Genomic DNA, 14,359 nt, shown 5'->3' with positions numbered 1-14,359 from the left:
GTATAGGTACACGCATCCTCACATTTACAGGGTGGCCTGAGGAAAGACTCTTCTTTTCACCAACTGTTCGTGCTCGGCTGAAGATCCTCGAGTATTCGTTTTTTGTGTTTTCTTTGGAACTGTTTAAGGGCTTGTCTGAGGGAGAAGGAGTTTTTCGATTGTAATTTTTTACCTCTGTGTTTAAAAAATAGTCAAGATACCGACAACAGAGAAACAACACTCTTCTAATGAAACTATATATATATACTCTGTTTCATAAGCAAAGTCGAAAGATAATAAAGATGGTTTAAAAGTGACGCGAATGTCAAGTACGTTATGCTTTCAGAATCAGCGAAGCAGAAGGGGCAGGGGGGGGGGAGGCAGAACGATGCTAATGCGACACCGAGTGCATGGATGTATATAAAGTGATCTCCTTGCATTTTCGTCCCTTGCCACTTGTTGACAGAGTGGTGGTGATGGTGAGCGGGGATAAATGGAGTCTCCGGTGTGCATAATTAGGCTTTTTGTTGGCATGCTCGAGACTTGAGACCGGCCCTCGCGTTCAGGGCGTTCATGACGCTCAGGGCGCTGCGCCGCAAGACCTCGGACCCAATGGCGGGGACCTTTTGCGGCTTATTAACGTAAGAACCAAGGCCCTCTCAGCTTCACTGTACACGCGCGGCCACCCTCTCCATTAATTATATTCTCAGCGCAGTAGAGCTCATCCTAACTTTTTACGCCGGGAGCTCATGATGTGCGTGCCCGTGTGCTTCCTTTCCATTGCCTCTACGTAGTTTTACTCGACACGTTCGATCGATTGGTCTGGTCGCAATCCGCGGACCAATGACCTCATGGAAATGCTAACAAATCGCCAACTCTTACAACGTTTGTCCTACATGGGAATTGGGCGTAATTGAGACACTGAAATTCCGAGACCTGGGTGTCCGAACTCATATGGCCGACCGTTTTGCCTTTGTTATACGTCAGCCGGCGCGACGGATGTCTCTTCTTCGGTACGAGGACAAAAGACCTAAGGCAATTCTGCACCGTCTTGGCCTCATATGCTTCCACCCCACGCTTTTCGGGTCTTTTGATTGCTCGGGATGAGCTCTCACTTTATTATACGGTTCATGCACCGTTCTCCATGGCAGGAATGTACATGTGCTTTTTACCACAGTGAGATTTTGCACTGCGGTGTTAAGTGCTGTTTTCCTTGATGCAGACTCTGTATCGATAGATAAGTTTTTAAGGAGAAAATAAAAACGTTTTTGAAAATATTTTCACCGAGACCGACGCGATGTAAAAGGACTCGATGTTCACTAGGAGTTCATTGCTCGATCGCCATGGGCAGCCATCATCGCCTGATGATTGATGGCCAACAGCCGATGCGTTGACCCCGTGACTTGATGTGGAAAAAAGAAAATGGAAAGGAGAGAAAAAACTGAAAAACGTTTCATTTGAAACAAATAAAGTGAACATATGTATATACGGATACTCTGTGATAAAACGAGAACAATGGATGAGTCAAAACGGGGAAGAAACTAACGCGATGACCCCACTTAGAATCAATTAATAGGCAAATTGGCTTGGGCATTACTGCTGGCAGATGTAATTTCGTGATGAATGATTTGAAGGTGAGATGGAGGCCTGCGTGGTATTCGAAATATAAGCAGTGCTGTACCTTGTCCACCTACGCCGCGAGTCCCTCGGGACCACCGACAACAAACGACTTGACGCACGAATTCCTCCGCCTCGCGCATCATGCAGACTCCCGAAAATACCTTAAAGGTTCTAACCGAAAGCGAGAGAGCAAGATGACTATCGTTCACAGTCTCCCTTTGCGTACATACCCATGTATGAGAGTATAAATGGCGCGATTGTCGCTGGTCACCGTCTCTCAGAAATTATCTCTGTACGCGCGTTACTCTCATATGTGCCGATGATTTGTCAACGCTGAAATAAATTTCACGCGTCCACGGAGAGAAGAGATGCGATGGAAAATAATTCTCCTCACGTGCTCACCTTCAAAGGTATAATTTTTCCTGACCGCACGCCTTCGTTTAGAATATCCATTGCAACTTTGACCGGAGCTAAAGAGCTACCGTTTCAAGAATCTTAAGAATCGCTGCAGAGATAGGAAGCAGATTATAACCTGCTGTACCCGGGATGCTGTCTGGCGTTTGGAGAAATTCAACGCGAGATGCATCGATGACCCTGGAAACCTGGAGCCAGTCGACTTGTTCAATTGTAGGATGAAAAACTGGAGCAGCCGATGCTGCAGTCTCTCGACGAGGGACACCCGGGGTCTGATCAAGGCCGTGAGTTATTTCCACTTCTATGATCATCGACTGTCGACGCGGACGGCAGCCGGACGACATTGGGATCACCTTAAAGACGACATGATCATGCCTTGCCGACTTAATTCTCTGGTGATTGCGCGTCGTCTTGCTTCTTCTGACTTTTTCCCATCCCTCGAAAAGAATGTCCCATGTAAATCGATCGGCACGCACCTTTACATTCGTTCGCAGTGTGCAGTCGGATCGTCTCGCTTCATGGCCATTGAACGGAGTCTGAAAATGGGCCTGCATCACTCCAGTGATTCCAAGGTAAGAAACTAATTTGGCATTTCGCACGCAGCGTCCTCCTAATGCATGCGCTCGCAAACGTACCTGCGATATATCTTATTTTCAGACTTGGGCCTCTGCCTTGCCTTCGGAAAAGAGTAGAGAGGTATTCCGCTTGAATAATGACAACATCCAAATCCTGTTTAAATCAACGGCCCGACAATAGCTTTGCAGCCGGCTACAACTCATTATAAGATTACCTTGAGAGCGTATCTCGCCTTCGCTGCATCGAGTCAACTATTTATTGACTAAATAAATTACAATTGTAAGACTTAAGCGTTTTTCCGTCTCCCTGTACGCTCTACCGATTAACTTCGGCTGAGATCCTGTTTCGTCGATCCGCTTTCTCTTCCAGGTTCTCCTTGTTTCCGCCTCCTGCCCGGTCTAACGAAGACAAATTAGTTGCGAATTCGGTTGCAATTCGAGAAATTGTCCGATGTGATCTTGGAAAAAATATACGCAAAGCAATGAAATCTCTTTCGCGTATTATTGTTATTGGCGATAAACTGCTGGGGAGAGAATCGCGAGTGAACGTGAGTTGGTATCGACGAATCGCTTGCACCTTATTAAACGCCCAATCCACGTGCGAAGCCCGGGAAATTTGAATGCGCGTTCTATATCTCTCTCTCTCTTTCTGTCTCCCTGGCATTTTACCATACTTCTATCGCCCAAGCGGAATCCATTTCTAGTTCCTTGACTCTTGCACCTCCTGTCAGTCTCTGGTCCGCAGAGGCTCCACGCACTTCTCCCCTCTCTCCTTCCCTCTCCCTGGGATGCATCAGGTGTAGGTACCTTGAGTCCAAGAGACTCGAGGACTCTTGTTGCACCGGATAACAACTTCGTGGGCGTCGTAATACCTCAGTCACTCACTCACTCCTCCGTCTCTTTTCTTATGCGACTCTCGACGTCACCGCCAGTCACACCCATGGATTTGCGTGGCTTGCAGGCATTGTCGCCGGTACGGTAACGGCCCAATACGAAATCCCCGTTTATCAACGCCACAATCGTTCGATCGACTTTTCGGCACCGTCTGAAACTTTGCGGGTCGAGTCACGCCGATGCAGATTGAGATCTGTCGCATTTCAACGCGCGGCAATCCGGTCTTGTTGCGGAACAGCCGCAACCGGATCTCGGAATGAATAATTCTTGAAATTACTGTAGCGGGTGTACTGTAGTAACACGTACCTACACAGCTGCGGAGACGTGAAAGGAGACCAGAAGATTATGGTAATCGATTAACCGATTCGTTCAAACATATCTTCCGGCGTTTAAGGTCCATATCTCACGACTTTTGACCCGTGAGGCTGTGAGGATCAGCTCGGTACAACCTTGTGGCAGACCAGTGGATGGACTTAATCGGGTTTTAAACCACGCAGAGCCTCGTGATCGGCCTCTACAGACAAGGTGGAAGTATGCCGCGCCATATTCAGTTCATCGGAGCGCCGATGGACCGGAATTTTCACAGTTTATAACAGGAGCTGACAAATCCCGAGCGACAGAATTCTGGTTATACATAGAATACAGCTGAGCTCAGTTGATATGTATAAAGTACATACATGTATTGCAGGTGAATAAAAATCGGATCTGCATAATTCTAGCGATTTTAATTGGCCTTAAGGACGGTGCGGCTGAATCGTATCTGAGATTTTTTGCCACATTTCGCCGCTCTGATCTTCCGTTCACAATCTTGTTCGAATCGGTTGATCGCCGCGCGGCTCGCGTCCTCAACGTTGTCGTGACTAAATATGAATAGCCGTTTCAGCCCCGACACTTGCGGCTAAAAACAATCTTGTAATTAAAGAATGATGATTAGCCGGTTAAGCCCACGTCGAGCAATGCCGCGAATGCGATGAAGAACCGATACGTCTGCAGCTTGGCTCCCCCAGGCTCCCGTCACTCCTGCAAGGCCCGACTCTCGCTCCCTCTAAGGACGAAGGGCCCCGGCTCTCGAAGCACGCCGGGCCTCGTCCCCCGATGAACCGCAGGTTCGGTCAGGTGTGCTGTTCGGACCTCTAGGAAGTGACCTGCCATGAATTTAAGGTGATACGTGGACGGATTTAATTGCACGCACGAATACTTAAAGACGATGCGATGTCGGGTTCTCTCTCTCTCTTTTTCCCTTTCTCCCTTCACTTTTTACTCCAATCGCTACGGACCTTCTCGAAGCGTCGTACGTCGATCGACAATCCGATCACGCCTACGGTTCAGCGTTATTAAAAACCGGTGTAAAACACGATTCAAATGATAATTTGGGAGCAAAGAAAAGGGAAGAAGAAGTCAGCGCGCTGGTAATCGTTCTAAGGTGACGCAGAAGCTTCTTGGCCCGGTTTTTTCCTCGACGAAAACCAAGCAAGAAACCAACGAAGATCATTCGACTAATGAAACGAAAATATAGAGTCCTTGATAACAACTAATATCGTGGATAATTGAATTTTAACACAAGGAAAAAATATCCCAAAGTGCAGACTCAATGTGGTATAGAAGAATACAACAAAGTTGGAATACTTGTTCGCAAATGAACCGCAAGTTGGCTGCAAATTGGAGCAAGCGGCTCCGCGTTGCTGTTTGCAACAGCAAGCCAGGGAGTACAAATGCCTACACATATTACCCGTCAATTAACCCTCGCAAGTTGACTGTCGGCCGAAATCTGGTCCGACGAGGGATTCCCGCGTTCGATCAAAGAATGTCTCGTTATAACGGGTACACAATGGACTCTACAGTTCGACCCTCTTGAGACGCTTCTCCGGTTCCGAAGGGGGCCCCGTTTGCAGCCTAGCCGAGATTACCTCCATCCATTTAACAGTCGTGCTTTAGCCACGTCTAAGCCGCTTCCAGTGATTCGCCTCTGCTGGCTTCAGGTATTATTTTCGACTCGAGCACCCGGTCATATTGTCGCCATCCATTGTCTTGTCCTTCCACCTTATTACCGCGTTCTTCCTGCCGCCGCCTTTCTAGTTCAGCTCGGCCCTCGTCTCTGCCTGAGAATCATCCCCCCTGGTTCGACGAGATGGGAAATGGCCGGTTTCTCTTTCTTTTTAAATTAACCTTTTTCATTATTCTTGCACTGGATTTTACCCCCCACCGTTCATCCTTACCACCGAAAGCATCGAGAGTTCGGTTTCAGCTTCTCATTAACTGTACTTTCGAACCATGTACGAGTTGCACTTCAGCGTAACGACCTTTCGGTGTTAATTTAAAGGCGGTGTAGCATGCCGTAAACCCAATTCCGTTACAAGCCCACAGCCACGAAGGATTCGTACATTGCATTGCCACTCCGTTTCTCCGTGGGCATATTCCTCGGCAATTGAACCGATTTACGGCGTCCGAGTACTGCTGCCGAGGCAGATTTTGCCACCTTTACGTAATTACGAAGGTGGCGTGATAACCTGCCGGTGAAATTGTTCCCGCGAATTATCGAAAGAGGCAAATATGGAAATGAAAGTAAAAAGTCTTACTCAAAAAGATTGAAAACGATCGTTCATGATTTGAGTATTCGTAATATCGCGCACTGCCCGATCGAAGCAACTGCAATCAAAGTCCGGAAAGAGGATTTCTTTCGCGTTTAAATCGCGGTCTGACCCTGCTTCTTGCAGTTCTTTAGACGAGATGGGATAGAATGCCAAGATAATACGGCACCAGAAATAATCAAAGATCGTAGGAGAGCTCGAAGTCTAGAACTAAGTGAGAATAAAAGAAAAAGAAATAAAAAAAAATCCTCTAATACACGTGCGAGGATCACGGAATAACGCAGCACAAAGCAAGGAAGGAATTCGCTGCTGCAGATGGTCGAAAGATACAGGTATAGATACGTTTAACTGGGGGGGGGGGAGGGGGTTGAGAGAGGGCGGAAAAATCCGCCGCAAGAGAAGGATCGATCCTCGAGCGTAATACGTACAGGCGCTCAGTTTGTTCGACGATTTTGTACCAACATCTCCGCAGATGCGGCTTTCGTGTGTAGATGCAGGTACGCGTCTATCTTCGCGAATCCCCCAGGTTCCTCCGACGAGAAAAAGAATGAAAATAAAAAACAAGCGAAATAAAAAAAAAAAATCACGGTGAGTATCTCGTGGATCCCGGCACTCAGCATCGCCACCGCCGATGTAAGTATAAAGTACGAATAGTCACTCTCTCTTTCTCTCTCGGCGCCCGTTTCAATGCCCCCCTTCCCCTTGTCTTCGGCGTCGTTCCATCTTGTCGGTAAGTGGAATCTCACCTGCGCATGCAAGCCCGTAGACTGGAACTAAAATCTTCACGAAGTTCTATTTGCGGGGTGAATAATTTAGGAATTTATCTCCGATTTTAAGTTCTGAATTAAATGTCCGGGTTGAAAAGTTTTTCAAATTTGAGATCGAATGGTGGGAATTTGAGTTTCATGGGGGCACGCATTCTTCTTAATACGTACCTAATGCCGTCGACCGAGTTGTGCCAAAGCACAACTGTGCGCGGGGTGCGGATACACTCATATATAGGCATGTATAAACTTATATGCATTGCTGGAGAGGCAGAGAAATATGCTGCGCGTGTTCCACTGCGGTGGCACCAGCGCGAGGATTTGCATTTGGCAGTAAACAGTCGCGTCGAAAATGATATAAACAGGAGAAGGGTTCGCAAGAAGGAGGCTGCAGCGGCGAAGAGGCGAAATACTCGTAGCAGCTCTTGCACAGCTGGGATTATCATACCGAGCACCGATTCCTCCTACCCAACCATCCGCCACCGCCACCCACCGCCTAACTTCCTTAAATGCTAATTTAGCATCGAGCCTACAACCGCAGACTAGAGTCGCGTCTTCTGACAATTTTTCTGACATATTTGTGGCGGAATTTGCGCGTTTTTGGTCCCGATCGGTACTGCGGATTTCCTTACAGCCCTGAATCGTATTTTTTGAAAATATATGAAAAGATTGGAAGATGCTGGGAGAAGGATTTCTGGGAACGTTGGGAGTTACGCGAATCTCTGTGACACGAGAAGCGGGATTTCTTTGGGACTGGTCGGAGGGGGAGGGTGCAGCGATGGTGGCGGTGGTATCTCGAGCGCATCTTCGGCGCATGGTGAAGTTGCAGGGTATAATACGGAGTGCAGTGTGGTCGTCGTATTCCTTTGGTCGTAGCGTCGCGGTGAAGAAGCGCGATGCAAGCCAGCAGCAGCAGCAGAAGCCACGACGATCGGTGGAGAGGATTGAAATTTGCAAGTCTGGTGAAAGCGGTAGCTGGAAGGAAGCGGGGGAGGCGGAGGGTTCGGGAGCCGTCCTCAGCCCTCGAGGAGGCGTCACGACGTCGAACGGTTTGTATTGTTTCGCCCAAGAACCGCCGGGCGAACCATCATCTGATTTATGGCCGCTGCAGAGTCGCCGGGTGAACGCCGAGGAGTTGGTATATAGGCGATGCGGGTCGATATAATAGACCGAGAATGACGTACTTCCACGAATGCAGCTACACTGAGTACGTCGATAATTTCCGTGATCAAGTGTCACGTCGATCGGCGTGTAACGCGCATCACGCGGATATGATCGGGACTGTTCGCGAGGGGCGATCATTTGCAAATGCGAAAGGTAAACATGACTTACGCCAGGCTCACAGGCACCGATCCCCCAGATCCCGATCCAGATCTCGATCTCGATTCCGCCGCACCGGCTGCAGGTTATTCGAGTTCGATAAATAAATTAAACGACTTGTGTACCACAATTAAAATAATCTTGGAATATAAAACGACGCTAATACAATCAGCCCGAGACACGGTGAAATAATTACTCGGTTGCCTGCCTTATACCTCCTGCACCCTCGTGCAGTAGTCGCACCAATTAGAGCCTGCTCATGGTACACACATTTGTTCGTATCGCAGCTCCCCGTTTGCTGCGCTAACCGCAAACAGCCTACAACTCCAATATCACCTGCTCCAACAACCTCGTCCTACACCACGAACCGATTTTCCAACCTCCGACGCACATCTCATTCTGCGAAAACTTGCTCAATCCTGTTTTCGAACTCCTTCAGGATGGGTTACAAACGCGCGCTATGGATTGAATTTTATATTGATTGTCAGAGCTGCTGTCGACTTTCGTTGAGAGTATCAGGCTTCTGGACCACAGACTCTAATGAAACTACCGAAGGTGTTTCTTTGGCCGAAAATATGATGCTTGCGATATGGAATCTCATGTGTTGGTCCTTCCTTTGCTTTATAATATTTCGATTTACAATACATCAGGTTCTGAAAAATCCGCATTTGATGATATATCCATGAAAACCTGTCAACGAAACTTCAAGATAGGACAATGAATATTATTATTTTAGGAGGAAATACACACCTTCTTTTGATAATTAGGGCATTCTACTCATTAAACTACTTCCATAAAAAATTTTAATCCGAGTAAAAATCTGCCCAAAGAATGAAACCACACAATATCAGAAGCCCCAAGTTTTTGGGCGAGGAAACAGCGTTAAAAGTTAGTTGAACCGAATGAACTGTAATCGGGAGTAGAAGTGAGTTGAACCTAACGATTTCCAACGATTCGTTTTTGCCCGGCAAACGGAATGATAATTCGCTCTAAACGCCTATACCAACGTCTCACAACCAGTTTGAATTCACTCGACGCTCACGTCACAGTGGAATTTTTTCCTTTTCGTAACCGCCGTACGATATGTAATGCGAATCTGAATTCCTAATTACAAAGTTGGTGTTCCGCTGAGGGCTTAAAACTTCTCTGTCCGCCTATCATCCCGATGAATGCTAGACGGTACCTGATCATGGGAACCATAATTCGGGGCCTAGACATGCTTTGAATTTCGGGACAAAAAAGCTGGCGAAACGAAGTATCGTCGCTTGAGTGAGGAAGAGAGGGTACACCTTGCGAACTTGAAAGCAGTCGCGAGCGATGATATTTAAAGCGTATGTAAAGAGTAGAGCGGTGCAAAAAGGCGCGGACAATGGCGGCCTGAGCTGCGTTCGGCTGCCCGGAATCCGCCCGCGACGATTTATGCGGGCGGACGGTGTTCCCGGTCTCCTTCTCACTCGTTCGTCTGCCGAGCCCTTCGCCCTTCTCTCTTTCACCCCCCCTCGGCTCTCTGCCCCTCTCTTTCTCTCTCTCTGCCGCGCAACTCGTTCCTGGATCTCGTATTTCTCGGGTTCGTCTCGCCTCTCTAACAGCAGAACAGATACTTACACGTGAAGATTGTCCCCAAATTGCAACAATTTTCCTCGCTGATGTTCGGTAATCCTCGATGACACGAAGAGAAAGAACGAGAGAAAAAAAGAATGAAAAAATACTCGATAATCTAGCGAAATTTGATATTCAGGATTGTGACCGTGATCCGCAGTCCGTTGCAGATCCGGATCCTCTGGATCAACGATAAGAATTGATGCGTAGGTGAATGTATCGAGGATACATCGATTCGTTCACGGCTCGTCTGTTCTGTCGCAATTTTATTCCTACGACAGAATTTCCGCTCCGATTATACACACGAGTCGATCGCGAGCTGTGCGATGGCTACCACTGTTTCAGGGGGCACTAAAATTGTAAGGGCATGACTGGGAAATGAATTGAAAACAAAAAATAAAAAATGAAATACGTAAGAAAAATGGTCTGGGCGATTGAGCGAGGCCGCTCACGACTTAATCTGATAATCTGATTGGCTGCTGTGTGTCAAATATTACAAGCGAAGGCCGCGCAAAGTCCATGCAACTCTTCAGGAACAGGTTTGCCCCTGGTGCAGAAATATCGGGTAGGTAGGTAGGAACCTACGTCGTTCCAACGGCGTTCGCTGCTGACATCATCGTCCCGTCGTCGTCGTCGTCGTCGTCGTCGTCGTCGTCGTCGTCGTCGTGGGCAGGCGCGTTATATCTGCGGTACGGCGTGCTTTGCGCAGCTAGAACAACCTCGCATAGCAGGTAGACGAGGAACGTATATAACGTGTATAACCGCTCGGCTAATTGAAGTAGCGAAAATTTATTACACCGGTCGATTGAGAGAATCATGACTTCACGCCGGCACTCAAACTATCCATGGCTCCGGTGTACCGTATGCCGTTTCACGTTTGCATCCTGCTCTATAAGGTAGGTACCTACCAGCACACGACGTTGGGTTGTACAACCCTTCGTCATGCGGATCGAATGATCGATGAATAGGTATCCCTGTGTTTGAAACGAATTCCACGATCTTGTCGAAAGGCCTGAATGTATCCGGAACGATTACGTCGATAATGCAAGAATCTAACGCTCCCTACTTTTTCTCAAAAGCAAATATTTTCGCATTTCAGGATAACCGCAATTGCTTCTATAAACGTTTCAGAGATTTTAATCGCTTCGTTGTAATTTATCTTGTAAGCTTGAGTCCAGCTTTTAAGGACCAGACATTTTTTAAGTCCTGCCCTTTTGCAGTGTTATAAGAAAAATTTGCGTACATGAATGTGATGATTTGTTACCAAGTTATGACATAAGCATGTTTATTTGAAAAAAGTGGGGTCACTAACAACGAAGAGGTCGATACAGCTTGACCCAACGAAAGAAAGCGTAAAGTACCATTTTACCGGACGTTGATCCATGCGCAGTAAAGAAGGTCGAAGTCAGTATAACCAGAGGGCACGTCGATATTCGCCGACATTTACGTACTGCTGCAGGTACTGGCATAACGCCACACGATATAATGACATTCACACAGGCGCGTGTGCATCGTTGCATACAATACACCTGAAAATGCGCACACACACACACACACACGAAGCGTTGGTATGAAACACGTAGAGGAATATCACGTGCACGTAGATACGAGTGTATACGCGCATGCGGAGAGGCGGCGGGAAACAATGCGACGACCTCCAGTAAGGTACCACGACACTGACTAACCACGAGGTGGTGGGCCGCGGGGCCCGAAGAAGGGGGCCTGATCCTCACGGGGTCCGTCCACCCCGGGGGAGTCGATCCTGGAGCGTCGGGAAGAGCGCGCGGGTCGTGACGCGGCCTATCTTGCATCGGATGTACCACCAGTGTGGAAACACGGATACGGTGCCCCTCTTCCCCGTACGAAGAAGCTGCGCACGGAGCAGTCGCGCGCCCCGCGCGCTTTCGTATCCCATTTCTGCGTCTCTTTTATTCAAATTTATTTGTTTCCACGGGCGTAGCGCAGCGCAGCGTGCCGCTGGGCCCTAGGGCCCCGATAAGCTCCGCGCCGCCCCGAACCTCCCCGAAGCCTCTGCGAGCGCATTATGCCGAACCGTATACGGGAAGCGCTGCGCTCGATCCCGGCTTCGTGACCTCTGACAGCCGTATCGCTAGCTGGACAATTCCTTTACCGCCCGCGCTTCTCGAATCCTCGACGTATGGTGCCCCACGCCGCTTTGACGCGACTCCCGCTCTGCACCGACCTCCTCCTCATGGGGCTCACCGACCTCGTGCAGAATAGGAGATTCCCTCGTATGATTTACATGCCAACAGTTCCACTCGTGACGACGCTATATAACCGCGCTTTATGCACCGGTCAAACCTCCCAGGCGTCGAATACCGGCGGCGAGATTTCACCGCTCCCTTATCACCCGGATATATGTTTACTTGCAGCCTCGAAATCACCCACATTTTTGCATAACTGACTTGTCAAAGCGCGGACAATGTTTGAAGTATATCCCGCTAACTAAACCAAGCATTTTCAAACTTGAGCTTAAACCGTTTTTGACTATTATGCAGATTTTTATTTAATTTATTTTTTTTTTTCGAATAAATGATGAAGCGTTCTTCACAATGATCATGAATTTTAGAAGGCTTTTACGTGTTTTCATTATATACACCTACGATTCTATGAAATTGAAAATACAAAAGCGATTAAAAATTTTTAAAAGATCGACTTACCGGAATCGGAAGCAGCCTTGACGTTGCCGATGATGGTGTTCTGGGGCACGCTCTCCTTGACGCTGATTGAGTATTTGGGTCGTTCGCAGGCGGCGATTCTGTTCCCAGCGGATGAGACGGATATCCTAACCTCGGCGTCCTTGAGGCAGTTTAGCCCTGCGGCATCGGTAGCGGTAACGTTGAGATGGTGAATTTGGGACCTGGCCAGAAGGCTGGGCTTAGCGACGTAGAGTTCTCCGGAAGTCCCGTCGATGCGAAAAACACTGGCGTCGTTTCCGCCGGAAATTCGGTAGGACACTTGACCAAAGTGACCAGCGTCCTTGTCGGTCGCCAGGACCCGGAGAACCGCGCCGTTAACGGGGTTGTCACTCCGCAGGGTAACGTTGTACTGCCAGGGCTCAAATACAGGCCGGTTGTCGTTCACGTCCATCACCTGGACCAGAACGATGGCGGTCGTGCTGAGGCCTCCTAAGGGAGATGGAAAGAGAGAATTGTGAGAACTGAGGAGTGAGCAATGGTCTAGTCTCGTGTTAGGTAGGAGCTTAGCTAATCGAGGGGGGAGGGGTGAGATTCCGGGCAATCGGTAACGACGACCCTGACGTGAAATCCGTCGAGAAATCCTCTTATTGAATTAAATAACGCCTCCGAAATTAGCCGCATACAGAGAGATCGAATCGGCATGGCTCGCTGGCACAACGCCGCACTGCACCTATACCTTCACAACCGCACACTGGGCCCATAAGGCGAACTCGGACTGCTACGCATAAATCATAAAGACCACGTTCGATGGGCTTTTTTTTAAAGCCAATCAACCGGCAGTGCCCGTTGCAACACTCTCGCTCGAGTGAGATCGCAACGTACCGGGTGTCGATCTAAAAACCTGTTAAAAAAACCCGCTCAAACACCCGACGTTCGTCCGCATCGACTTGCCATAAGCGCGATCAGGCGGTATCTGCTGGCATTCAGTATGGATATGCGACGGTACAATGTCGTATGTAAATCCGACTGCGTTAAGTTCAAGTTGAAAATCGCCGCTGTCAGCATTTAGTGTCATTTGACGGAGGGACCAATTAAGTCATAGCTGCCAACTCATTATTCACCTTCATTCACGCAGACACCCAAACCTGTATTACTTCGAGTCGTCACGTCAGGCACCTGGGCAGAATTTTATAAACGTATGTATATCCATTGACACGTAACTCCATTTTCGATCACCATAGACTATACAGTCTCATCTGCAGGTTCACAGTCAGTCTCGAATACGTAATTCCGTTGGAAACAGAGACGTTGACCGCCAACGGCCCTCCGTAGGTTGCTCAAGAGCTAATAAGTAGCCTATAGTCGAGCTACCAAGGCACGCGTGTTGAGTTGGTTTTTATTTCCATCGGCATTGGTCGAACGACTCGGTGCCGTTAGCCTCGCCGGTTTCTATACCCCGAGTACAATGAAAATAAGCATGTCGAGTACGGTGTAACCGATGGTTAAAATGAGAATTTCTGATCGGCTTTCGCGCTGTTGAGTAACGACTGGCGGGAGATATTGGACCATGGGAGAAAAAAATAGTAAGGAATTACGCAAATTAAGGATTACACGGGCCGAGGCTGCGTCTCGTTTCTTTCTCTGTATTGACATCGACGGCGGATGTGTCGAAACCGAAACTGGATAATAACGCCCGAACGGTGTTGATCCTCTGCGATCCGCGTCCGGCTGCTGTGGGGTGACTCGGTGGGGCTTAACGCAAGTGTTAATATTAAAGACAGTATGTAAAACTGGTAATCCGCTGTTTAAACGCTTCACAACCGTAACTCATAGTAATGTATGGACTCGTACCGGCACAGCTCCGAGCTCGGAAGATTTATGGCCTTGGGTGTCATTGGAGTCATGCGTCAAGTGTCCCCCCCCCCCTGCCCCACCCTCTTCGGAGC

General features: G+C 48.4%; 1 protein-coding gene across 1 annotated transcript in view; it reads right to left on the bottom strand.

The window, feature by feature from the left end:
- LOC124406704 (protein dachsous) overlaps positions 1–14,359 on the bottom strand; it is a 230,667-nt gene that overhangs the window by 33,789 nt on the left and 182,519 nt on the right. Inside the window, exon 3 of the mRNA XM_046882231.1 lies at positions 12,435–12,902. Coding sequence (XP_046738187.1) covers positions 12,435–12,902 — 468 coding nt within the window. The remainder of the gene's footprint in view (positions 1–12,434; positions 12,903–14,359) is intronic.

The sequence above is a fragment of the Diprion similis genome, chromosome 6, assembly GCF_021155765.1.
Source record: "Diprion similis isolate iyDipSimi1 chromosome 6, iyDipSimi1.1, whole genome shotgun sequence".
NCBI lineage: Eukaryota > Metazoa > Arthropoda > Insecta > Hymenoptera > Diprionidae > Diprion > Diprion similis.
The sequence above is the reverse complement of the archived record's forward strand: the minus strand, read 5'-3'. Positions and strand labels throughout refer to the sequence as shown.